General features: G+C 53.4%; 2 protein-coding genes across 2 annotated transcripts in view; both read right to left on the bottom strand.

The window, feature by feature from the left end:
- Positions 1 to 18,754, bottom strand: part of LOC138107014 (TOG array regulator of axonemal microtubules protein 2-like) — a 30,302-nt gene extending 11,548 nt beyond the window's left edge. Inside the window, exons 1-7 of the mRNA XM_069008344.1 lie at positions 18,680 to 18,754; positions 17,763 to 17,934; positions 5,853 to 5,941; positions 4,756 to 4,906; positions 3,504 to 3,665; positions 1,362 to 1,494; positions 424 to 529 (exon numbers count right to left, since the gene is read on the bottom strand). Coding sequence (XP_068864445.1) covers positions 424 to 529; positions 1,362 to 1,494; positions 3,504 to 3,665; positions 4,756 to 4,906; positions 5,853 to 5,941; positions 17,763 to 17,934; positions 18,680 to 18,754 — 888 coding nt within the window. The remainder of the gene's footprint in view (positions 1 to 423; positions 530 to 1,361; positions 1,495 to 3,503; positions 3,666 to 4,755; positions 4,907 to 5,852; positions 5,942 to 17,762; positions 17,935 to 18,679) is intronic.
- Positions 17,605 to 22,441, bottom strand: LOC138107013 (serine/threonine-protein kinase pim-1-like). Its single transcript, XM_069008343.1, has 7 exons — positions 22,179 to 22,441; positions 21,022 to 21,124; positions 20,421 to 20,870; positions 20,271 to 20,321; positions 19,688 to 20,057; positions 19,299 to 19,475; positions 17,605 to 19,003 (listed from the first exon to the last, which is right to left on the bottom strand). The coding sequence occupies exons 1-7, from the start codon at positions 22,439 to 22,441 to the stop codon at positions 18,864 to 18,866; spliced, it is 1,554 nt and encodes a 517-aa protein (XP_068864444.1). The 3' UTR covers positions 17,605 to 18,863.
- Positions 22,442 to 23,274: the final 833 nt, after the last annotated feature.

The following is a 23,274-nucleotide window of genomic DNA, read 5'->3' as shown; positions in this document are numbered from 1 at the left end:
CCATAAAGACAAAGGAGTCATTTACTCCTGTTTGAAAAAGCAACAGCAGCAGTTGAAGCCCTCAGCCAGGAAACAGAAAACACAGGCTCAAGTCTACAGACTAATTGGCAGGGTTGAATCACAGCTTGGGCAGAGATTTGGACTGCAGCAAATAACATAATTGGTGTCTCCGTTTCTGCATTTGCACGTTGCATGATAATGGCAGCTCGCTCCAAGAGGAGAGTGCCCGAGAGTGCCCGACCTAGCAGTAAATAGAGCTACACGTGCACACAGATCCTATAGAGAGCTGACAGACATGAGAAATATAAGGTCTAGAAACAGAAATGAAGGCAGTCCCTGAGCACACAGGGAGATGAACAGGCACATATCTACTCTACACACCGTGTATGAGGCACGGAGGACGATTCAGAACAATGTTCTTACCTCGTTGGTAAGTGCCAAGCAAACCTCACGAAGTCTACAAAGAAGGACTTCTGAGTGGGACTCAGCCAGGTGTTTGATGCTGAAGAGTCCCTTCTCCTTCAGCTCCCTGAAAGGCAAGTACCAAAAAGATTGACTTTCTCTCCACCCAAGAACTAGGCAGCACCCTCTGAAATTACCAGGCTGGTGGCTCAGTCAAACAAAGGGAGGTGCTTTTCAGGCAGTACTTGATGAAATCGTGGCACTCGCTGCCACAGGTTGCTGTGGCTGTCAAAAGCATACACAAATCCAAGAGGCAAACAGAGGGGTTTCAGAGTCTTCGTTTGTGGCCATTTAACAAGGCAGCCTTTCTGAAGTCTCTGGCACATGAAGTCCCTATGTCCTTCCTGGAAGCTGTGAGACCGTGCCATGCTGCTGTTTCTTGTCACCTCCCTGTGACTCTATGGCACAACTCAGTGCATTTCTCAGAAAGAAGAACTCCCTGTAGCTGCTCCTGGGACTCACATGCGGAAGGTCACAGGCAGACCCCGACTCCTGCCACTGCTGCCAGCAGTGGGGCCAGAGACAAATCTTACTCAGTCCCACTGCAACCCGAGGCACCCAAATCTCTACACTCCAAACTGCTGCCATCCTGCTTCTGGCTTCAGCCAGCAAATCATCTTGTCCCACAGCTTTCTCTCTTCCCTCAAGATTTCCTTTGCAGCTCCACAGAGCAGCAGGCAAAGCGAGGAAACAGCACGGACCTGCTGCAGCTGGAGCACTGCTGCAGAGCAAGGCCAAGAAAAGGCTGCTCTCAAATCTTTATCCTCTCTCTGCTCTGGAGTGGTTTCACTGGTGCCCCTCGGCCCTCTGGGCTGTTGGGGCTCAGAGGCACTAGCAAGATACTCTCCTCACCTACCTTAACGCTAAGAGGGAGAAAGAGGGAACGGGGCCTTTCTTACCAGTCATCGCTGCTGAGCAAGGAGAGTGCCTCGAGCAAGGACTGCTGTGGCTCCAAAGAGGCTCCGTCCTTCTGCCCCTTCCCACGGAGCGGCTCCTCTCGGCGCTCGGCACCAGTGGCCGTCTGCGGGGTCACTGTAAGGAGAGGGTCAGCCCTGAGCGCTGCAGCCCCGGGCAAGGCACCCCGCCATGGAGCGGCCTGCAGCCCCATCTCCCAGCCAGGCTTCCATGAGGTACAAACTGGCACTGGCTCAGAGAATTCCCTGCTCTCTGGCTCCTTGCTTTCTCCCAGCCCCCCCCAGCTGGGCACAGCTCCTTGGCTAAACCTGACAATTGCCCACACAGCGCCAGCTCCCGAGTGCCACAGGTACCACAGCCAGCGGCACCTTCCTGAGGCCGCAGAGCTCCCACTCCCTGTGAGACAGTGCCCACCAGCAGGACTTGCTACCCCAGGAGGGACCCCTCAGCTGCCTCTCTTGTCTCAGCACCCTGATTTCCCCGAGCCCTGAGGACAGAGGCACTCTGCAACTCCCTGAGGAAAGACCTGCAGCTGCCTCGTGACAGCACCAAGCCGAGCCTGAACAACCGAGCCCTGCTGGGCCCGGCTGAATCCCCTCAGAGCAACTACCAGGGAACAGCGATACCTGACCCTTCACACCTCACAGCGCCTCTGTTCCCATTGACTTCAACTGCTCTAGACAGAGGGCAGCTGAGTGCACTTACATTTCAGCCTGCTATTGGGAAGGGAGTAGTTCATGGAGTTTGTTCTTTCTAAGCATCACAAATCTTTACTATTTCAGTGAAGTACACACTGGCTGTATTTCAAAGATGCTGAGGTGAAATTTGTTTGCCATCAAATGGACTTGTGTGCACACTGTGCAAGCCTAAGCTTTCTCTTGTGGAAAAATGGAATCTCTAGCCCAGATGGTTGATAAAAAAGCCTTCCAAATGCAAATTGATGATAAGAATACCTAAATACAGATGCAAATTGTGGGCAGATGAACTCTCTTGATAGTCAGTTTACAAGGTATGAGAAAATTCAGATGATAAATCCATTTCTTATGAAACCCATTTGTCATCAAAAGGACTGTTCATCATAAATTTCATGTCATGCACTCAACAGGTAGTTTTCTAATGTGTACATGGAAACATCTGAGCTGTCTCAAATGATGGAGTTTAAATATTGCACAGAATCTAGAATATTCAGATGGGAGCTAATCTGGCTGTCACTGATGTAGCCCTGTCACTGCCATCAGTGGTGTCACTGCAGCAGGATGTCGATGTACACATCTATATTCAAAATGAATGGGGAGCCACGTCAGGCTAGTTCTGGTCAATTGTGACCATGGAAGTAGCATCACTAGAAAAGAGCACTCAAAGTATCATTCCTAGCTCCCTTCTTCTTATCTCACCCTACTCAGGATCATAGCACAGGCAGGCTGCCCTCAAAGGAGAGGCAAGAGCCACTAGGGACTATGTGCTGTGTATTCACGGCGGGCAGCAAACAGCCTGGGAGCACCAGGCAGCCCCTCCTGGCTGTCACCTGCTACACAGGCCGCTGTATTTGGGTGGGGTGACACAGGAGGCGCTGCTTGTTCCCTCTTGGCATTGCAGGCCGTGGGATGGCAGCAGCGAGAAGCCATTGGGCACTTCTGGGAGCAGCAGCACGGCTGCACCAAGTGGCTGACTGCCATGCAGAGACAACCCTTGCTGGGAGAGCAGGAAAGCTGGCTGCAGAGCCGGACAGCAGCACAGGCAGAGGGCCAAGATGGAGAGCGGACAGTTGATCGTGGTGGTACTCGGAGGTGCACAGTGAGCACACCCTGCCAGACTGCCCCGAGCTCATCCCTGCAGTTACAGCTGCCTCCTGGCACCAGTGCTGTAGTTTGGTCTATCAGGATGGGCAAAAGCCAGAGCTTAGGTCTTTACCACTACTTTATGCAGCTCAGCTTTCCAATGGATCTCTAAGAACCAAGTGCTCCAGTACTGCCGAGCTGGAGTAACTCAAGAGTAGATTTGCTGTCCATTCTCAGCACAGGCTATGAACCCAAGATCCCAGCTGTGGTGGCTGAGGCCGGAAGCGGTTTGCGCTCCTTGTGCAAGGAAAACCGGTGCAGGAAAAAGCTGCTGTGGAGCAGGCTTACCTGAGGAGTTGCGTGGGAAGCTGCCGTCTCCATGGATGATGGGCTTATTGGGCAGTAAGGGCACATTGTCCTGCTTCCTCAAGACCTTCTCCTTCAAGGCACTACCAAGGTGTTTTCTCTGCACACTGGAAGCTGTGCCATTGACAGGCAGTAGGCTAAAGCCTGCAGGGACCAAAGAGGAGCTTGGGAGTGGAGGCTGACAATGGAAAGGCCCAGAAAACTTGCTGGAGCTGGGTAACGTCTCTTTGTTATCCCAACGAACTTCAAGTATAACAGTGGCACAGTACCATGGGAAAGTGATCACAGAATCACAGACTCCTAGAAGAGTTTGGGTCTGAAGGCACCTTTAACCACCATCTAGTCCAGCCCCCATGAGCAAGGACATCTTCAGCTAGAGCAGGTTCCTCAGGGCCCCATCTAACACGGCCTTGAACACCTTCAAGGATCGATCAACAACAGCTTCTCGGGCCAAACTCTTCCAGTGTTTCATCCCCTTCATTATAAAAAAGTTCTTCCTAATATCTAATCGAAATCTACCCTCTTCTGGTTTCAAACCAAATTGCAGGGATGCTTCCCTGAAGAAACAAGGAAACCTCAGTATTCCTTTTCTTTTGTTTCCCTGTTTCAGAGGCTGGCTGGGGAAGATCCCAAAAGAAAGCGCAGATAACCTTGCTTGATGCCCTCGGGCTGAGTGCTGCCTCCTGAGGTCCCTGCTGCCCTGGGGCAGCGCACACAGCACTGCAGTCAGAGCCCCTCAGCCGGGATTCAGTCGGGAACGCTGCTTGCTCCTGGGGCTACAACAGAAGCACTGGCTCGGGGCTTCAGCACAGCTCTACAGCGCCAGCTCCTCAGCAGGGAGTGGTGGGAGAAGGGTCTCTGGGGTTTTCATTAGAAGGAGTTGAATTTTGTTTCTTCCAGGTTGCACCTTGGTTGAAAAGCATTCTTTTGGACCCACTTTTCCTGGAGGCTGCTAGCCAGGAGAGAGTCTGAAGCCCCAGTGTACTTTGCAAGACAGAATTTTACACTCTGAAGGACTTCAGAGGGGAAGGTGGGAAGCTGATATTCTGTTACTGACTCAGTGAGGCCCTGGGCAAGACACTTCATGCCTCTCCATTTTTCTTTGGGGACCGGAAATACATCCTATGCAAACTCCCACTTGGATGTGAGTGTAACAGCCCCCCGGTCTCAGGGCAACACTGTGCAGAGGGCAAGCGAGTGATCAGAAAGGACCCCAGGTGTAGCAACCACTTACTTGCTGCAGCTGCATCCCTGGGGTCAACTGTCTGTGGAGGCAGCTGCAAGGACGTTTCCTTTTCTCTCTTTGTCTTGATCTCTGTCTCCAAAGGCCCCATTGGATTCCGCTCTAAGTTCCTTTGAGCCAAAATGCACAATGCAGCACGGATCTACATGCAATGGGAATGCATCACAGACTGTAAGCAGAGACACACAAACCAGACACAACATCTCATCAGGAGCACAGAGTCCATCGAGTTCCACAGTCCTTGATGCAGCTCCATGTACATTCCAATGGTTTCTGAAGAATGTCTCCTGTCCTCACCTTGGCAATTACACACAGTGAGGTGGAACGCTTTATTGCCATAACCTTCCACTGCTCCAAGGTACTGTTTCTCAGCCTATGTCAAGAGGCCCTGCTTGAAGCAAGAAAATCACAGGAGTGCTCCAAGACAGATGAAGAGCCCACGTGACCGGTGGGCAGGCAGTTCCCTTCCTACATGGCAGGAAGAATAAAAACCATGTGCAATACGCAGCAAGGAGGGGTAATTAGCTGTTGCTTAACACTCATGGCCAGGAATTGCAGCCGTTTCTCACTTCTGGCTTCTGAAGGACTCAGCTGCTCTCGGAGATCATGAGGCCAAAAAGAGGAGTCACGTGAAAACAAGTTGCAGAAACATTGATGTTAATGTGCGGAAAAATTGAGAATGAGAGGGCTGTGAGATACAGCAAGAAAGGTAACCAGGAAAAATCAAAGTCTCCCATTTTATTTTGCAGCCTTGCTTACACTCAGCATTAGAATCCTTGCTTCTGTGCTTCCGAGGATGCACTTTGCCCACATTCACTGATGTGTAGCTTGCTCTGCCATTCAGAACTTCTCTACAAGGGCCTTTGCACATAAAGAATGCTTCTGGCATGACCTTAGCACCATCTCCAAACCAGTGACCTTGCCACCACTGGAAATAGCCAAGCAATTGCTCTGGAGCTGTCAAATATATTCCCAAGAGAATCCCCATCCCCCAAGAGTGGAAGATTATGATTTTCAGGGACATTTTGGGCCAAACACTAAACAGTCACTGGAAAGGAAGTCTGCTCATCCCTGTCCTTATCCCTCACCTTTTGAAAGCCATCCTTCAGGGCTTCGGCATTCGTAAGGCCAGCACCGGTGGGGTGATCCGTCTCCTTGGCCTGGCTCAGTGGGAGGCCTGTTAATGGAAGCAAAGGTTCCTGTAAATCTCTGGCACACTTCAAGCCCCCAACAGCGCCACGCTGGGCAACAGGCAAGACAGCTTCCAGACTGCGGAGCTCTGATAAGGCCCAGAGATTGTGTCTGAGAGCAGCAAGGTACATATGCCTAGAACCTCTCCCAATGGATGGGCTACTGCCACAGTGCACTGGCAGCAGACATGGCATTGCTCTGTTGGCCAGCAGAGTGAAACCTCCTGCATGATGAAGGCCTCACCCCTGGGTGCTGGAGAGCCGCTGTGTTTGATAGAGAAGGGCAGAGACGGAGCTTGCTCCTGACAGAGATTCTTATCTGCCCTAATTCATGCTGATTTTAGTACACATCTTCTTCCTGGGTCCTAAAAGAACTCCTGGGTTCTAATACCTGTAAGCATTTAGATCAATATTTTCTTCTCTTTGTGGCAATATTTTAGAGGACATGAAAAGAAAAGCTTAGGATTGCAGGAGTGTTAGCCAAACGTGAATTGTGTTCTTGAAACGGGATCATTTGCTTTCCCCAAGGATTTTCATTCTAAACTGTGTGAGATTGGGCCACTTTCAGGCCAGTCGGACTAAAGGCTGATTTTCCTAATGGAAGTGGAACAATGTAACTCGTTCTGAAATACTCCCCAACAGAGCCCTTAGAACTCAGAGGATGAGTCACTCTTTACATGGCTTCACAGAGGATAAAATCACGTGGCAGCAAAGTAGCAAAAAACCAATGTCAGGATTTTTTGCCCTGCAAAATGGTCAGCTTAATAATAAAAAAGAGTTAGAAATGGGCTTTGAGGAAGGAGGGCTATTCTGGATTGGGGGCAAGGCCTCGGAAGGTAAGAGCATCTGGGAAATTAACAGGGAAAAACTACTGACTCCAGGGTAACCTCCTTGGGAGCAGTGCAGTCAGTCCCAAGTGCAAAGTGGAGACAAAATATAACAGAGGCCACAATGCCAACATAAAGCATCTGAAGCTACAGTATGGAGAGATTCCCTGGAAACTTTAAAATAGCTGCACAGGGAAACATGCTCCTGCCAGCAGCCACTTGAAGCAGGCTGTGTGAATGAAGGGACACCGGTGCATCAGAACCTCTGCAGAGCAGCCTCCTGGGAGGCTCCACATTATAGGCATTAGCTTCATTAGGACAGCAGGATCAGTTCTTTACTGCATGCTTGCATGAAGATCATTTGGGACCTCCTTTTTGTATCTCATGCAGGAAAGGAGCTCTTAATAATACCCTGCTACTGAAACCCACACTGGGGTGTAGCTCTGTAGTGGTTCCCAATGAAGCAGATTGCCTGCTTTGTCACTGCCAGCCCTGGTGACCCTGTGAGGGACCATGCTTCATCCCACACACGTTCTGTCTCCAGGAAAAGCTTGCCTTGGCTTATTAGAGTGGAAAAAAATAGATGAATAATAAAATGGGCAATTATACTTGGATACGATCACGCTGTTGATGTCAGCCTTGTACCTGATTCTCCCAAGGCTCGTAAGTCATCCTGAAACATATCCATAGAAAAAACTCAGATCCTATGCTACATCTGAATGAAATTGCTTCAGATCATTAAGAATTCTCCTGTCAGGACCAGGACAAAACCCTTCCAACACTCACTTGGAGCTGTCCTGGATTTCTGCAGCCCTTTGTGGAAACCTGCTGTAGGCAGTGTGTCTGGAGTTTGTTTGGGCCTTTAGGAAAGATGTGTGGAACAGCATGCAGGGCTCTCCTAGGAGAAAAATGCTGGCCAGTGATCATATTTTACTAGTCCCCTATGATGGCTTCACACAGCAACAGCCCCAAGGCTGCTGAGAGGAAGGCACAGAGGAAGATAACCCTCCTGTTTCTGAGGGAAATTCTCTGACAACAAACCAACCTGAGCTGTCAAACAGCTGTGAGAAATATTCACTCACCCATAAGGCTGAAAGAGGAGAAAGTCATCTAAGCAAAACTCTTTATGAGTATAAACAAGTCAGCTGAGTTGCGTGCATCTCCCTGATGAGGCACAGCTCCCCCTCAAATGCACAAACCTTTATGCCTTTGCCCGGCCCGTGGGGCTGCCTGTCCCCTTTCCCACGTGCTGGCTGCTCAGGAACTTACATTCTTTCCCACTGCCCACCAGGCTCCAAGCAACAGCTCCTTTCCCCTCCCCTTTCTCTGCCGGTAACAAGCGTGGGTTCACTCCCCTTTTCCTCCCGCCCACACTCAGCAGGCCTGGCCTCCTGCTCGTTCCATCTTTGCCTGTGTGAATGGAGCACTCCTTCTCATGGCTACCTGCAATGCCTGAACGAAAACATCATTTTGTCCCTCACACAGCTGGCCTGGCGTTTTGAAACATGGGCCAAGGGGGAAACCTTTCAGTGTGTTTGGTCAAGGCCGGGCTATGCTCAAGGCAAAGGTGTGTCAGTGTACTCGGCTCCTTCTCTCCTCATGGTGTCCGGCAGGCACAGGAGCCCACAGCTCCTGCAGAAACCATCACGGCACTCCGTGGGAGCAAACTTGTGTCCAGTCCTCACACAGAGCTCTGGTGTCCAGCACTGCACCTCCTTGGAATGAGGAATTGTTGCAGTGCTCTTGGAAGGAGCTAAGGAGGTTTGGCCTTCAGATCAGCTCCTTCCTAGCTCCTGATTTGCTGCCCTGGCTAAGCTGCTGCCTGTGGCAACACTTGGTTCACAGCTGACAGCCCTGCTCTGCTGGCAGGCAGCCATTGCAGGAGCTTTTGCTGGGGTCATTGAACCTTTCAGATCTTCCCAAGGAGAGCTAAGGAGGGAACTTGTCAAAGGAGCATTGCCTGGGCAAAGCTTTTAACATTAAATCTTTTCTCTGTGCTCACTACCATGCACAGTAAATATTTGAGGAAGCAAGCTTCCTGCTCCAGAAATTCCTGCAATCAGTCAGATTGCCAGAAAGAAAACGCAGATTTGGGATGTGTAGTCTCACTTTAATTCATTGTATAGAGAAACACAGGAGCACTTCTTGTGAGCTGTGTGTCTAACCTAAGTGACCTTGCCACCAAGAACTGAGAAAAGTGGGGAGAGATGGAATCAGTGGCACAAGGATCTGCAGTAGGATTCTCCCGCAGGCCTGAGGAAACTGCCCCGGGGTTCCACTGGGCCATGGCTTTTTACATCAAAACTTCATGCTTCACACTGGGGTGGTGAATCTTCCCTGGCCTTGTCAGGCCACACTGTGATCTCAGAAATGCTTGTTAGGCCTCAGCCTTGATGAACAGCCCCTGGACTAAGCTCCTCTTGAGCTTGCCCAAAACACTGAGTGCTCCCAGGAACTTGTGCTGTCTAACCAGATCCTGGGGTTTTCTATGAACACTCTTGGAAACTACTTTTCTTGCCTGAATGCCATAACATCCTTCTTCTCGCACTTCCAAAGACAGGCTGCTGACCCAAAGTGCGGCCATGAGGAAGCATTTTATGACTGAAGCCCACTGTCTTGTGGCCCATCAACAGCGGCCCAAAAGGAAGCCCTCGAAGCTCTCCTGGACCACAGCAGCTGCCACTGGCAACCTCCAGTGGGGCCTCTCAGAGCCAGCGAGCTCAAGTTTCCTGTACTCACAGGATCGTCGATCAACAATGGATCCTGGGCCAATCCCCCCACTCCTCACGGCTCCAGTTTAACTACTGTTAAGCTTGAGTGCTGTTAAGCTTTTAGGCCACATTCCTTTTCATCCTTGTCCTTTCTCTCCCTTTGTCAAAACCCGTCTAAACACACACACACACACAGAGTTCTCAGTTCATGTCTGGTTTGATTGACTGCATTTTGTTTGTTGCTTTTTTCCCTTGTTGTGCCTTAAAGGACTAGTAAGTAATAGTGTGAATGTTGCCAACAAATTTTGTTGAGCTGTTACTTAATATTCTGCACTAGTTTGAAAACAAACCAGTGAGAAATCACAAGACAGAACTGTAATTTAATAGGAAAATGAAAATAATTGCAATAGTACAAGAACACTGACAGAGTCAGGATACAACCTGACACCCTGTTAATCAGGGTGGTGGTAGCAGCCCAGATGAAGTGGTCCTATTGAAGCAGTGATCCTGTTGAAGGGTCTGGTCTTCGGCTGAAGGTCCAGTAGTAACTCTTATCCTCTGGGAACCCAGGAGGGAAGAACTGCTTGTGCTTCAATCCTACCTGATTATATCCAGGTGGGAATGCTTGGCTCCTCCCCCTGGGTGGAGCATCTCCCAAGGGGCTGATGTAATTCTATGAGTCATGCAGTGGGTCATTGCTTGCCCATTAAACAGAGATAGCCTCCAGAGGGATTTAGCAAGGATGAGTCATGGTAGGAGATAACAAACACAGCCCCATCTCTTTTAACAGCTTGTGAAGGTGACAATAGAATACATACTGTTGGTTGCATCTTACACTGTAACCTAGGACATATTCAATCTGGTTTTACTGATAACCTTGACAGTGAATTTTTAAGCAATCTCAAACACTCGTTCATAACAAGCCTTGGGAGTATGAGGTACAGGGCTGACATTGGAAAGCAGGAGAATCACTCTAAAGTGACGAGTTTAAATGTGCATTTCATTGCTCTTCTATTTATTTCACTCGATTAAGCCAAGCCAAGCTTTTCTTGGAGGCAGAATGTGTGTGGGATGTACTACGCCATTATCCCATAACTCTGGGCTGAATGGCACCCAGGCTGCAGTACAGATTTGAGGAACCCTTGTCACCTGTTCAATAACCTCACAGTTCGCTCAAATGTTTGAAGATTTGGATTTATACGTTAGGCTTTGTAGTTACAGATGTACATATGTTCTGACATGTAGATGTAGGTTTGAATAAATGTGTTGTGATTTTATCTTTTACATTTTGAAAATAGATTTTCAACAGTATATCTTTTATTTTGATTTTTTCGGTTTTAAATAAAATAATTTAAAAAAAACCAACAAGCCGAGAATGTGTGACCTGCTGGCCTAGAGGTTGTCAGAGTGCAGCTGACTCAACAAGCCACTGTCTCACGGTATTCTTTCCTCACAGGGCCTCTCCTCTTCCTCTTTTGCCATGTTTTCTTCATGTCATTTGTGCTGCTGTTTGTTAGTTAGCATTCCAATGGGGCCACCTATTACCATGTTTGGGGGACAATGGACCCAGAAGATCCTGTGTAGTCTACATTTTTCTGCCTCAATGTATTCTGTGCTCACAAAAGGCCTGAGCAAAGCAACAAAGAGAATGTGCCCAAATCCCAAAGCTTTGCTCCTTTGCAATCTCAGACAGATCTGGCTCAGAGGTGTCTTCAATCACAATTCCATAGGTAAGAAGAGGACGTGTATTTCACTGGCAAAAGAGGCACTGCTTTGGAAAAGGCATCTGTATGTATATTTACCCAGGACAGCAGTCCAACAGCGTTGTTTGCGACTTGTTTGCAGAAGGATGAGCGAACTGTGAGGTTATTGAACAGGTGACAAGGGTTCCTCAAATCTGTACTGCAGCCTGGGTGCCATTCAGCCCAGAGTTATGGGATAATGGCGTAGTACATCCCACACACATTCTGCCTCCAAGAAAAGCTTGGCTTGGCTTAATCGAATGAAATAAATAGAAGAGCAATGAAATGCACATTTAAACTCGTCACTTTAGAGTGATTCTCCTGCTTTCCAATGTCAGCCCTGTAGCTCATGCTCCCAAGGCTTGTTATGAACGAGTGTCTGAGATTGCTTAAAAATTCACTGTCAAGGTTATCAGTAAAACCAGATTGAATATGTCCTAGGTTACAGTGTAAGATGCAACCAACAGTATGTATTCTATTGTCACCTTCACAAGCTGTTAAAAGAGATGGGGCTGTGTTTGTTATCTCCTACCATGACTCATCCTTGCTAAATCCCTCTGGAGGCTATCTCTGTTTAATGGGCAAGCAATGACCCACTGCATGACTCATAGAATTACATCAGCCCCTTGGGAGATGCTCCACCCAGGGGGAGGAGCCAAGCATTCCCACCTGGATGTAATCAGGTAGGATTGAAGCACAAGCAGCTCTTCCCTCCTGGGTTCCCAGAGGATAAGAGTTACTACTGGACCTTCAGCTGAAGACCAGAGCCTTCAACAGGATCACTGCTTCAATAGGACCACTTCATCTGGGCTGCTACCACCACCCTGATTAACAGGGTGTCAGGTTGTATCCTGACTCTGTCAGTGTTCTTGTACTATTGCAATTATTTTCATTTTCCTATTAAATTACAGTTCTGTCTTGTGATTTCTCACTGGTTTGTTTTCAAACTAGTGCAGAATATTAAGTAACAGCTCAACAAAATTTGTTGGCAACATTCACACTATTACTTACTAGTCCTTTAAGGCACAACAAGGGAAAAAAGCAACAAACAAAATGCAGTCAATCAAACCAGACATGAACTGAGAACGCTGTGTGTGTGTGTTTGTGTGTGTGTGTGTGTTTAGACGGGTTTGACAAAGGGAGAGAAAGGACAAGGATGAAAAGGAATGTGGCCTAAAAGCTTAACAGCACTCAAGCTTAACAGTAGTTAAACTGGAGCCGTGAGGAGTGGGGGGATTGGCCCAGGATCCATTGTTGATCGACGATCCTGTGAGTACAGGAAACTTGAGCTCGCTGGCTCTGAGAGGCCCCACTGGAGGTTGCCAGTGGCAGCTGCTGTGGTCCAGGAGAGCTTCGAGGGCTTCCTTTTGGGCCGCTGTTGATGGGCCACAAGACAGTGGGCTTCAGTCATAAAATGCTTCCTCATGGCCGCACTTTGGGTCAGCAGCCTGTCTTTGGAAGTGCGAGAAGAAGGATGTTATGGCATTCAGGCAAGAAAAGTAGTTTCCAAGACTGTTCATAGAAAACCCCAGGATCTGGTTAGACAGCACAAGTTCCTGGGAGCACTCAGTGTTTTGGGCAAGCTCAAGAGGAGCTTAGTCCAGGGGCTGTTCATCAAGGCTGAGGCCTAACAAGCATTTCTGAGATCACAGTGTGGCCTGACAAGGCCAGGGAAGATTCACCACCCCAGTGTGAAGCATGAAGTTTTGATGTAAAAAGCCATGGCCCAGTGGAACCCCGGGGCACTTTCCTCAGGCCTGCGGGAGAATCCCACTGCAGATCCTTGTGCCACTGATTCCATCTCTCCCCACTTTTCTAAGTTCTTGGTGGCAAGGTCACTTAGGTTAGACACACAGCTCACAAGAAGTGCTCCTGTGTTTCTCTATACAATGAATTAAAGTGAGATGACACATCTCAAATCTGCATTTTCTTTCTGGCAATCTGACTGATTGGAGGAATTTCTGGAGCAGGAAGCTTGCTTCCTCAAATATTTACTGTGCATGGTAGTGAGCACAAAGAAAAGATTTAATGTTAAAAGCTTTGCCCAGGCAATGCTCCTTTGACAAGTTCCCTCCTTAGCTCTCCTTGGGAAGATCTGAAAGGTTCAATGACCCCAGCAAAAGCTCCTGCAATGGCTGCCCGCCAGCAGAGCAGGGCTGTCAGCTGTGAACCAAGTGTTGCCACAGGCAGCAGCTTAGCCAGGGCAGCAAATCAGGAGCTAGGAAGGAGCTGATCTGAAGGCCAAACCTCCTTAGCTCCTTCCAAGAGCACTGCAACAATTCCTCATTCCAAGGAGGTGCAGTGCTGGACACCAGAGCTCTGTGTGAGGACTGGACACAAGTTTGCTCCCACGGAGTGCCGTGATGGTTTCTGCAGGAGCTGTGGGCTCCTGTGCCTGCCGGACACCATGAGGAGAGAAGGAGCCGAGTACACTGACACACCTTTGCCTTGAGCATAGCCCGGCCTTGACCAAACACACTGAAAGGTTCCCCCTTGGCCCATGTCTCGAAACGCCAGGTCAGCTGTTTGATGACTCCAGGTGGTTTGGTGTAAAAAAATTTCCCTCAGAAATACTAGTGTCTTGGGGTGACTTTATGATGTGTATTCCTTATCGCTGCCCTATGCCCAGAAATTAATTTTTGTGCCTTTTTATGCCTTTAAACTGAGCCTGAGAAGGGGAAGGAAAAACTGAGCAAAACTTTTTCAAAGCAGTTTGCAGCTTGTTCAAGGTCACACAGAGATAGCGACTTTTTTTCCAGCTGTGGCAGGGGAGGGAGGAGGCACCCGGCTTGCGGCTGCCCGGTCAGTTTTTGGCCAGTTGTTCAGTTTCTTTTTCTCCAGAGAGAGACTGAGAGTTGAACATTTTTTCCTTCCCTGGCATTTCAGATTTTCTCTCTTTTCTACTGGACTGCTTCAATATCAGTGCACGTCGAGAGGACTTTCCATCGAGCACAGAGGGCCTGGCCCTGGGCCAAGTCCCAGCTCCGAGGAGACCAAAGGGAGAGCTCTTAACACTTTCCCAGGTTTTTTCTCCACAGCGAGAGATTTTTATTATTTAGCATTATTTTCCTTTTCCCGTGTGTTTGTTAAAGAAATAATTTTTATCTCTTTCCCTTTCCTTTGAGGAAAATTTATTTTTTCCTGAAGCTGGTGGGGGAGGGGTGGTGACCTGCCTTCTCTCAGGGGATATATTTCAAAATTTGGCCAAACCGGTACAACTAGGTTTGTCTTCCTCCGTGCCTTCCTCTCAGCAGCCTTGGGGTTGTTCCTATGTGAAGCCATCTGTCTCAGTTTGAGAAAACTTAGGGCAGTCTGGAATAAGTTGTCTCCTCTAAACTGTTCCAACAATCCCTTTCCAGCAATAGGAAATGAATACTAATAGATGAAAGTGGAAAAAACCCAACACTTTATTAACAAACAGAATGCCCACAAGGCAAGGAAAAATAAGTAAGTAACTTGTAGATATCAAACTGCCAGACCTCACCGTCCTCCCACTGGAACAAAGACCCAAAATGCCAGAGGAAAACCCGCCCATGACACGCGTTACAAGATGGCGCCGGCTTCTCTCTCGGGAAAAACAGGAGCTATCACGGAGTAGTTCTAGCAGCAGATGAAAGCTCGGTGGCTCGCCCAGCGTCGACTTCCCCCCCACGGCAGAGCTCCGCAGAACGGTCATGGCAGGTGAAGTGGCTGGGCTGGTGCCCCTCGGTGTCTTTTCTCCCCAGTGTGGCTCAGCTCACAGACTCTTGGGCTGGGAGCGGGACCACTCCACTTCTGCAGGCACGATGTCCCCGGTCTTGGACAAACAGTTTTCTCCTAGGAGAGCCCTGCATAGTGTTCCACACATCTTTCATAAAGGCCCAAACCAACTCCAGACACTGTACCTACAGCAGGTTTCCATAAAGGGCTGCAGAAGTCCAGGACAGCTGCAAGTGAGTGTTGGAAGGGTTTTATCCTGGTCCTGACAACAGAAATCTTAATAATCTGAAGGAATTTCATTCAGATGTAGTATAGGATCGGAGTTTTTTCTATGGATATGTTTCACGATGACTAACAAGCCGGTACAAGGCTGCCATGTGAAAGCATGAGCATGTCCTCCAAAGTGACCAGATTAATTGTCCATTTTATTATTCTTCTGGTTTTTTCCCCTCTAATAAGCCAAGGCAAGCTTTTCCTGGAGACAGAACATGTGTGGGATGAACTGTGGTCCCTCGCAGGGTCACAGGGCTGGCAGTGACAAAGCAGGCAATCTGCTTCATTGGGAACCACTACAGAGCTACACCCCAGTGTGGGTTTCAGTAGCAGGGTATTATTAAGAGCTCCTTTCCTGCATGAGATACAAAAAGGAGGTCCCTAATGATCATCTTGCAGCCATGCAGTAAAGAAGTGATCCTGCTGCCCTAATTAAGCTTTGGCTGTGGCAATTACACTCTTCCCACTCACCTTTTCACACAGACACTTCAGGTTTTGCCCCACACTTTTGCAATACTGGCAGTCGCTGTTTCCTATTGACTGTTCTTCCCCAGAGAGTGACGGTATAGCTGCAGCTTGGAAACAAAATGCCCTGAGATCTGGGTATCTTGAAGGAGCATGAAATGCTAATTAAATGTTAATCTTGGTACCCAGATCTGCACTTACCAGTATTCTGAGGCACCAGCAGGAGGATCATGCGTCATTCCCGTTTGTTGGTGTTCCTGTTTCTGATGTGCAAGAGCAATGACTTAGCGGAGAGACAAAAATGCCCCTATTCAAACAGTGGGTGTGCAAGTAGACATGAAGTTTCACTGTCTTTTCTAGGATATTTTAGAAAGATCTAAGAGAATATTGCAGGAGGGAGCAGATGCCTAATTTTGTCTCCAGAGGAATCCCCAAAGGACACATCACTCTGCTGGTGATGGCAGGAAACCCCATAAGCTCACAGACTAGTTTTCCCTGACACATGCCAGCCTTCCCAGGCTTTACTAAGCTGGGATTTAAACCACAGCTAAGCAAACACACGCAGCCAAGTGACACAGAGTTTTTCCTCCAGAAATTGGAAGGAAAACCTGAGGAATTGGCAGCTAGCCCCTCAGAAACATGAGGAGCAAAAGCCAGTCTTCTACCTGAGAGCTGCCTGGGCAGGGGCAATTCTTCCGATTGCATCAGCGTGGCTGTGGCTAGAAAGGGCAGCGAGGAGAGGAATTCAGCGTCTCCTGGCAGCCCCTGAAATCCCAGCTCTCACTTGCGTGCACCGGGGATTCTGCTTCAGACTGTGAACTTGCGCAGCCGCTCCTTGGGCGCTGTTTGCCCCCAGGCACAGCGGTGGGTGCTGCAGCAGCTGTCCCGCACACAGGGCTCTGGAGCCTCCCCAAGGCTGCCAAGGACTGGAGGAGGCCACGTGCCCGGGATCTGGTGCAGCACCGTGGGGTTGTGGGGGATGCTTTGGTCTCTTTGGGGGGGAGGTTGGGGAGCAGGGCAAATGGAATCAAGATGAGACAGGGATCAACCAGCGCCACGCCAGGCAGCGATTTTTCCTACCGGGGCTCCTCTGAGTTTAGCGAGCTAATGAGGCCTGCGGAGCAAACGAGACCCGGGAGCGAGGAGGGAAGGGCTGGCTGGGAAGGAGTCAGATAAAGCCCTTGCAGGCATTTCTCTTTCTCAGGGGCTCCTGGGGAGACAAAGGAGACAAGAAGGATGTCCCATCTCGTGACACTCCCTTTTTTCCTTCAGGAGCTGTACCGCAGTCACTGCCTACGAGAGTTTCCATCGTGATCCCTTTGATGCCAGGGAGCACAAAGAACTTGGAACCTTGCCGGAGTCCAGCCCTGCCTGCCTATCTTGGAGCAGAGGGGAAAGATGAAGAAGTATTTGGGCGGGGCTTGAGCCGAAATGGCATTTTGCCGCTTCTGATTTCCTCCCAGCTTTTGCAGCGGGGCGACCACTGCGTCCCTGCAAACCGCTCCCCTTTCCAAAGCACACGCGGGCCTGGCTGGCAGCTCCGGCTTCTCGAAGGGGCTGCTGCCGTTGGCAACAGGAGCTGTTGTTGAAATTTTCGCGTTGCTTAACCCCCCCTGCCAAAGGCCACCAAGTGGCTGAGGAAGGACACAAAAAGATTGCCCTGGAGGAAGGGGACCAAAAGCTTGGAAAAGGATGAAAGAAAGGCTCCGATGACAACGACAAGAACAAGATTTATTTTTGACAGCAAATTAACACCCGCCGCCCTCCAGCCCTCCCAGATTCGCAGGCCGAGCGGTGCTGCTTCCGTGCCTGAGGTGCTGGCACCCTGGGGAGAGAAACCAGAAAGCCGCGGTCAGCCGGACAGGGCTCCTGTCCCCCCTGTCCCAGCACGGCCTGTGCCCGGGCCAGGCTGCTGGCAGTGCCAATTCTCCGTTTCTAGAGGAGAGCAGCATGGCAGGCCACGTTCCACCGCCTCCACTTAAACACGGCAGAGCAGTCTCCTCAGCAGCTGCAAGAGCGGGATGCTCGTGTGCCCGCTGCCGTCTGCCGGAAGCCCTTCTGCCACCCGTTGCTGTGAAGCCGGGTACCCACCTCTGGAGACCTGCTGCCAGGAGAGGAGCCGATCCCGCACGAGGTCCTCGTCCGTCTTGAAGGCGATGGCCCCGCAGACCGCGGCCCCCCGGGGTAGCGCCGGCACCGGACGCACTCCACACACAGGAGGCCAGCGCTTCCCCATGCGGTCCGGGCACCCGGTGCAATCTTCCTGGAAAAAGCAAAGAACGATTGCATGAAAGTCAATTCAAAACAAGACCTGGAAGCAAGAAAAAGCGTCAAAGGTTATCACCGTATCACGGGCCTGGGGAGGGTCTGAGCACTCCATGCAAGCATTAAGGCTCTCCACGGCTGGGGAAAAACCCCACCTTTCCCACGCGTAAGCCCACCCCTTCCTCAAGGGCCCGCAAAGCAGACCAGCTGGGGCACGCCTTCGGAACCCGCCCCCCTCTGCTGCCCCCCGTCCCTACGGACGGATGCTTTTGCCAGGCTGGCTCCCCCCGCCCCAGCCCGGGCCAGGCTGGGTGGCAGAAGCTGTCAGCAAGGCCGGGCGCTGGCTCCCCCTGCACAGCATCCGTGCCCTGTCCCGCCAAAAAGCAACTTGGCGGCCGGCGGAAAAGTTAATATTCCCCGGCGCCGCCAAGCGGGGAAGCTCCGGCGCCTGGCCCGGCCGAGCCCTGCCACGCCTGGAACCACGAGCATCCCCCCACCCCTCCGCCGGCTGTGGACTCATCTTGATTCCGTCGGGGCGCAGAGCGTGTCCTCCAGGAAGGGGCCGCAACCAAAGCCAACCGGCTTTGCCCCGCCAGCGGCCAGCTCGAGGACGGTGTTGTCCGGCTCCAGGTCGTGCTCCAGAAGAACACCCCGGCAGTGCCTCGGCTTGCGGGGACATCACGATGCCATTGAGCTGCAGGGGGATGTTTCCCCTTTTCCAGTCCGTGGCAACTTCACCGCACTGCCACGACTTCTCCAATAGGATGGGGAGCACTGAGCCGCTTCCTCCACAAGGCGCCGAGGACCAGCGGAAGCATCTCCTCGGCTGCGCTCTCTCCTCCGTGCCACGGCCGCAGGGAAACGCTCTGCCGTTTTCTTCGAGCGCCCCGAGACGCGTGCAGCTGGTGCTTGCTGGGCTCCTGGATCCTACTGTGCAGAGGGATGGATCTCTGCTGTCTCCTGGGCCAGGTGACGGTCCTGCAGCCAAGAATGCTCAAACAGGTCTTCCAAGGACGGCCTGTGCGCGGGGTCCATGGATAAACACCACCGGATGAGGTGCTGGCACTCTGGGGAGAGAAACGGGAAAACGCTGCTCAGCGGGACAAGGCTCCTGCCCCTGCTCTCCCAGATTCCACGGTGCCCAGGCCACACTAGGAGCGCTCGGAAGCTGCACCCCAACCTTCCCGTCGATCCTCCCTTTCGGACGAGAGCAGCCCAGAGGCACACGTGCCACCTCCTCCAGCTAACCCCAGCAGATCAGCCTCCTCCCTAGCTGCAAGAGCAGGACGCCTGTGTGCCACCTGCCCTCTGCCAACCACGTCCTTCCCCCCCTCCCCCCGTGCCGTGAAGGCGCATCCCCACCTTGAGACACCCGGGGCGGGAAGAAGAGCTGGCCCCGGATGATGTCCTCATCCGTGTTGAAAGGAAGGTGCCCACAGACCAGCTCATAGAGCAGGATGCCCAGGGACCAGATGGTGGCTGGCTGGCCATGGTAGCAGCCAAAGAGGATCCACTCCGGCGGGCTGTACTCCGGCGTGCCTACGGGACACGGGCGCAGCTCATCAGGCCCTGATGAGTGCTGCTCCCTCCCAGCCAGCTCCCGTTCCACAACAGGCAGCCCTCGCCCCGCCGGAAAGCAACTTGGCTGCAGCCGGCTGCAGAAGGATTTCCCCTCGCTCCCTCCCTCTTCCCCCTCTGTCAGCAAAGGGGGGAATCTCTGCTGCCCGGCTGGGCCCCGCCTTTGGGCTCACCTGACATTCGGGTGTAGAAGGTGTCCTGGAGGACCGTGCCGCACCCGAAGTCGATGAGCTTTGCCTCGCCGGTGGCCAGGTCGACGAGGACGTTCTCGGCCTTGATGTCGCGGTGCAGGACGCCGCGGCTGGTGCAGTGCCGCACGGCCTCCAGCACCTGGCGGAACAGCCCCCGCGCCACGGGCTCCGTCAGGAAGCCCCGCTCCTCCAGGAAGTACCAGAGGTCCTGACAGCGCTCCGGACGCTCCATGACCAGCGCGAAGCCGTCGGGCAGCTCGAACCAGTCCAGGAGCCGCACCACGCCGCGGAAGCCAGGGCGCGACACCATCCAGAGCAGCGCCAGCTCCAGGGGCACAAGGGCGCCGTTGTGCTGCGGGGGGGACCGCGATGCCGTCAGCGGGGCCGATGCTGCGCCGAGCCTTCGGCACCCCGGCCCGGCCCCAGCGCCGCTCGCCATTGCCCGGCCCGGGACGCTCCGCGGCCCCCGCTCACTGCACGCTCGCTCCCCTCGCAGCGTCCCGGCTCCCACCCTCCCGGGCCTCGCCCTAGCCCCGCCCGCCACGCCCCGCCGGCTTTCACTCACCAGCCGCGCCCACTCCGGGATGCGATCGCGGGACACTCGCTTGATGGCCACCTGCAAGTCAAGGCGAGCGGCGGGCTGAGCTCGTCGCCCGTCGCCCGTCGCCCGTCGCCCGCCGCCCGCCGCCCCCCTCCGACCCGGCCCCACTCTTACCGGGGCGCCGTCGGCGAGCCGGGTCCCGGAGTAAACGCTGCCGCAGCCGCCGCTCCCCAGCAGCGGGCCCTGCCGGTAGAGCTGCTCCAGGGGAGGCTTCTCCGCCCGTGCGGGCGGCACCGCGCTCTCGGCATTCTGCCCGGGGCCCCCGGGCGCTGCTGCTTCCCGAGCCGCCCCGGGGCCGGCGGCCGAGCTGACGAGCGGCGGAGTTCGGAGCGGGGAAGCTGCCGGCGATGCTGCGGACGACGCTGCCGGGGACGGGGCGGGAGCCGGGCGGCAGCGGGGCGGCTCCGGGCGGAAGCGCCGGAGGGGCCTCGTTCGGGGCCGGGGCCGGGCCAGGGCCCGCGCCAGGCGGAGCCAAAAGAGCGTGCTGCTCCGCCAGCACCAGAGCGAGCGGCACTTCCAGCGGCGCCGCTGCCAGGACGGAGAGAGCCCGGCGGAGGCGGCACCGCGGCGGGCCGGGCAGGGGCGGGCAGGGGGCGGCCCCGCCGAGGGGCGGCAGCGGGGCGGCTCCGGGCGGAGCCGCGGGAGGGGCCTCGGCCGGGGCCGGGCCAGGGCCCGCGCCAGGCGGAGCCAAAAGAGCGTGCTGCTCCGCCAGCACCAGAGCCGCTGCCAGGACGGAGAGAGCCCGGCGGAGGCGGCACCGCGGCGGGCACGGGGCGGCCCCGCAGAGGGGCGGCCCGCGGGACGCGGCATGAGCCGCGCTGGGAGAGGCGGAGACAGGGACGGGACGGGAGTGAGTGGAGTGTGAGAGGGAGAAGGGGACGGAGAGCGAGCGGAAATCCGAGTGGAAAACCGATCGAGAGAGGCGCTGCTGCCGCTGCTGCTGCCGCTGCTGCTGCCGCTGCTGCTGCCGCTGCTGCTGCCGCTGAGCCGCCGGAGCGCGCGGCCGTTCCGTTCGTCCATTCCCTGCGCGAGCCCACCGGAGGAGCCGGCGCGCGCCCCGCGGAAGGGAAGAAGCAAACAAAGAAATAAATGCCCGTGAAAGAAATAACCTAATAAATCAATACAGAAATAAAGAAAAGTGTGGGCTTGTAGCTTTCTTCTTCCTTGGGTGAGATGAAGCATTTCACCGGGAAGAGTTCCCTGTCCTGATGGTTGTGCGAGAGTGGACAGGAGTGGAGCCTTTAATTTTCAGGTAGAAAAGATAAATCGTGTCAGTAATGTCATCTCTTTTCATCCTCTGTTGAGACAGTTGCAGGCTGCCAAAAGACAGAGTCTGCAATGTGGAACTTGGTCCCAAGCTTCTTTTTCTGCCAGAGGATGAGGAGGGGAAGTATCCCAGAATCACGGAGTCACGGCATGGTTTGGCTTGGACGGGACCTGAAAGATCACGTCGTTGCAAGCCCCCCTGCTGTGGCTAGGGACCCCTGGCACTGGACCAAGGGCTTGTCTAGAGCTCCATCCAGCCTGGCCTTGAACACTGCCAGGGAGGGGGTAGCCACACCTTCTCCGGGCAACCTGTGCCACGAGAGTCATTTTTCTGAATACCTCATCTAAACCTACTCTCTTTCCGTTTGGATCCATTCTCCCTTGTCCTGTCCTTGCCTGCCCTTGTCCAAAGTCCCTCTCCAGCTTTCTTGTAGGTTGCCGTCAGGTCCTGGAAGGCCACGGTTCTGTCGAGCCTAAGCCTAAGTGTCTTTTGCTGGCTGAACAAGCCCAGCTGTCTCAGCCTTTCCTTGCAGGAGAGGTGCTCCAGCGCTCGCTAAATCTCGGTGTCCCCCGTCCGCACGTGCTCCAGCCCGTCCGTGTCCTTGCCGTCCGTGCTGGGGAGCCCGGCAGAGCCGGATGCAGCGCTGCAGGTGCAGTGTCACCGGCGTGGAGGAGACACGGCCCTGCCAGCGGCTCCGGGAGCCAGCAGTTGGCGACTGGCCGCCCGCTTGCCAGAGACCCGGGGCCTTTGTGCCTCCCCTGCTCCCCGCGCCTTTCCCCGCCGCTCCCTCGCTCCCTCGCTCCCTCGCTCGGGGGAAATCCACCCTCTGCCGCCCCGCCCCGCTGCCCCGGGGGCTCCCCGGCGCCATCTTGAGGGCCCCAGGCCTCGGCCTCACCAGGCTCACCCGAAGGCCGTGGGGACACAAACACACGCACAGAAAGTGCCCTAGGGTTCCAAGGTCAAGCTTTTGCCTACGGCATCAGTTTGCTTTCAGACTGTGGACGAGATTATAAAATCACCAGGAGGAAAGAGCATGAAAAAGTTCTGCTTGGGCAGTACCTCAAGGCTTTGAGGGAGAGGGTTTGTGGTGCTTCCTCGCTCACAGGGAGCTGCAGGAAGTAAAACTAGAAATAAACTAGTAATAAACTAGTAAAAATAGTCATAACCCCGTATTAATTGGAAGGAAAACCTGAGGAATTGGCAGCTAGCCCCTCAGAAACATGAGGAGCAAAAGCCAGTCTTCTACCTGAGAGCTGCCTGGGCAGGGGCAATTCTTCCAATTGCATCAGCATGGCTGTGGCTAGAAAGGGCAGCGAGGAGAGGAATTCAGCGTCTCCTGGCAGCCCCTGAAATCCCAGCTCTCACTTGCGTGCACCGGGGATTCTGCTTCAGACTCTGAACTTGCGCAGCCGCTCCTTGGGCGCTGTTTGCCCCCAGGCACAGCCGTGGGTGCTGCAGCAGCTGTCCCGCACACAGGGCTCTGGAGCCTCCCCGAGGCCGCCAAGGACTGGAGGAGGCCATGTGCCCGGGATCTGGTGCAGCACCGTGGGGCTGTGGGGGATGCTTTGGTCTCTTTGGGGCGGGGGGTGGGGAGCGCCCACTCCGGGATGCGATCGCGGGACACTCGCTTGATGGCCACCTGCAAGTGGGGAGAGAAACCGGAAACAACGCCCATATTTAATGTGACTCCTCCTGGGAAAT

This window comes from Aphelocoma coerulescens, chromosome 3 (assembly GCF_041296385.1).
Source record: "Aphelocoma coerulescens isolate FSJ_1873_10779 chromosome 3, UR_Acoe_1.0, whole genome shotgun sequence".
Lineage (NCBI taxonomy): Eukaryota > Metazoa > Chordata > Aves > Passeriformes > Corvidae > Aphelocoma > Aphelocoma coerulescens.
The sequence above is the reverse complement of the archived record's forward strand: the minus strand, read 5'-3'. Positions and strand labels throughout refer to the sequence as shown.

Excerpts from the sequence above, each read along its gene's own strand:
- LOC138107013 (XM_069008343.1), bottom strand. The coding sequence starts at position 22,441 with ATGGCGCCGGGGAGCCCCCGGGGCAGCGGGGCGGGGCGGCAGAGGGTG. Across the intron at positions 20,322-20,420 it reads GGCTCGCCGACGGCGCCCCG|GTGGCCATCAAGCGAGTGTC; the intron begins GTAAGAGTGGGG and ends CTTGACTTGCAG. Across the intron at positions 19,004-19,298 it reads CCCGCCCCGGGTGTCTCAAG|AGTGCCAGCACCTCATCCGG; the intron begins GTGGGGATGCGC and ends TTCTCTCCCCAG.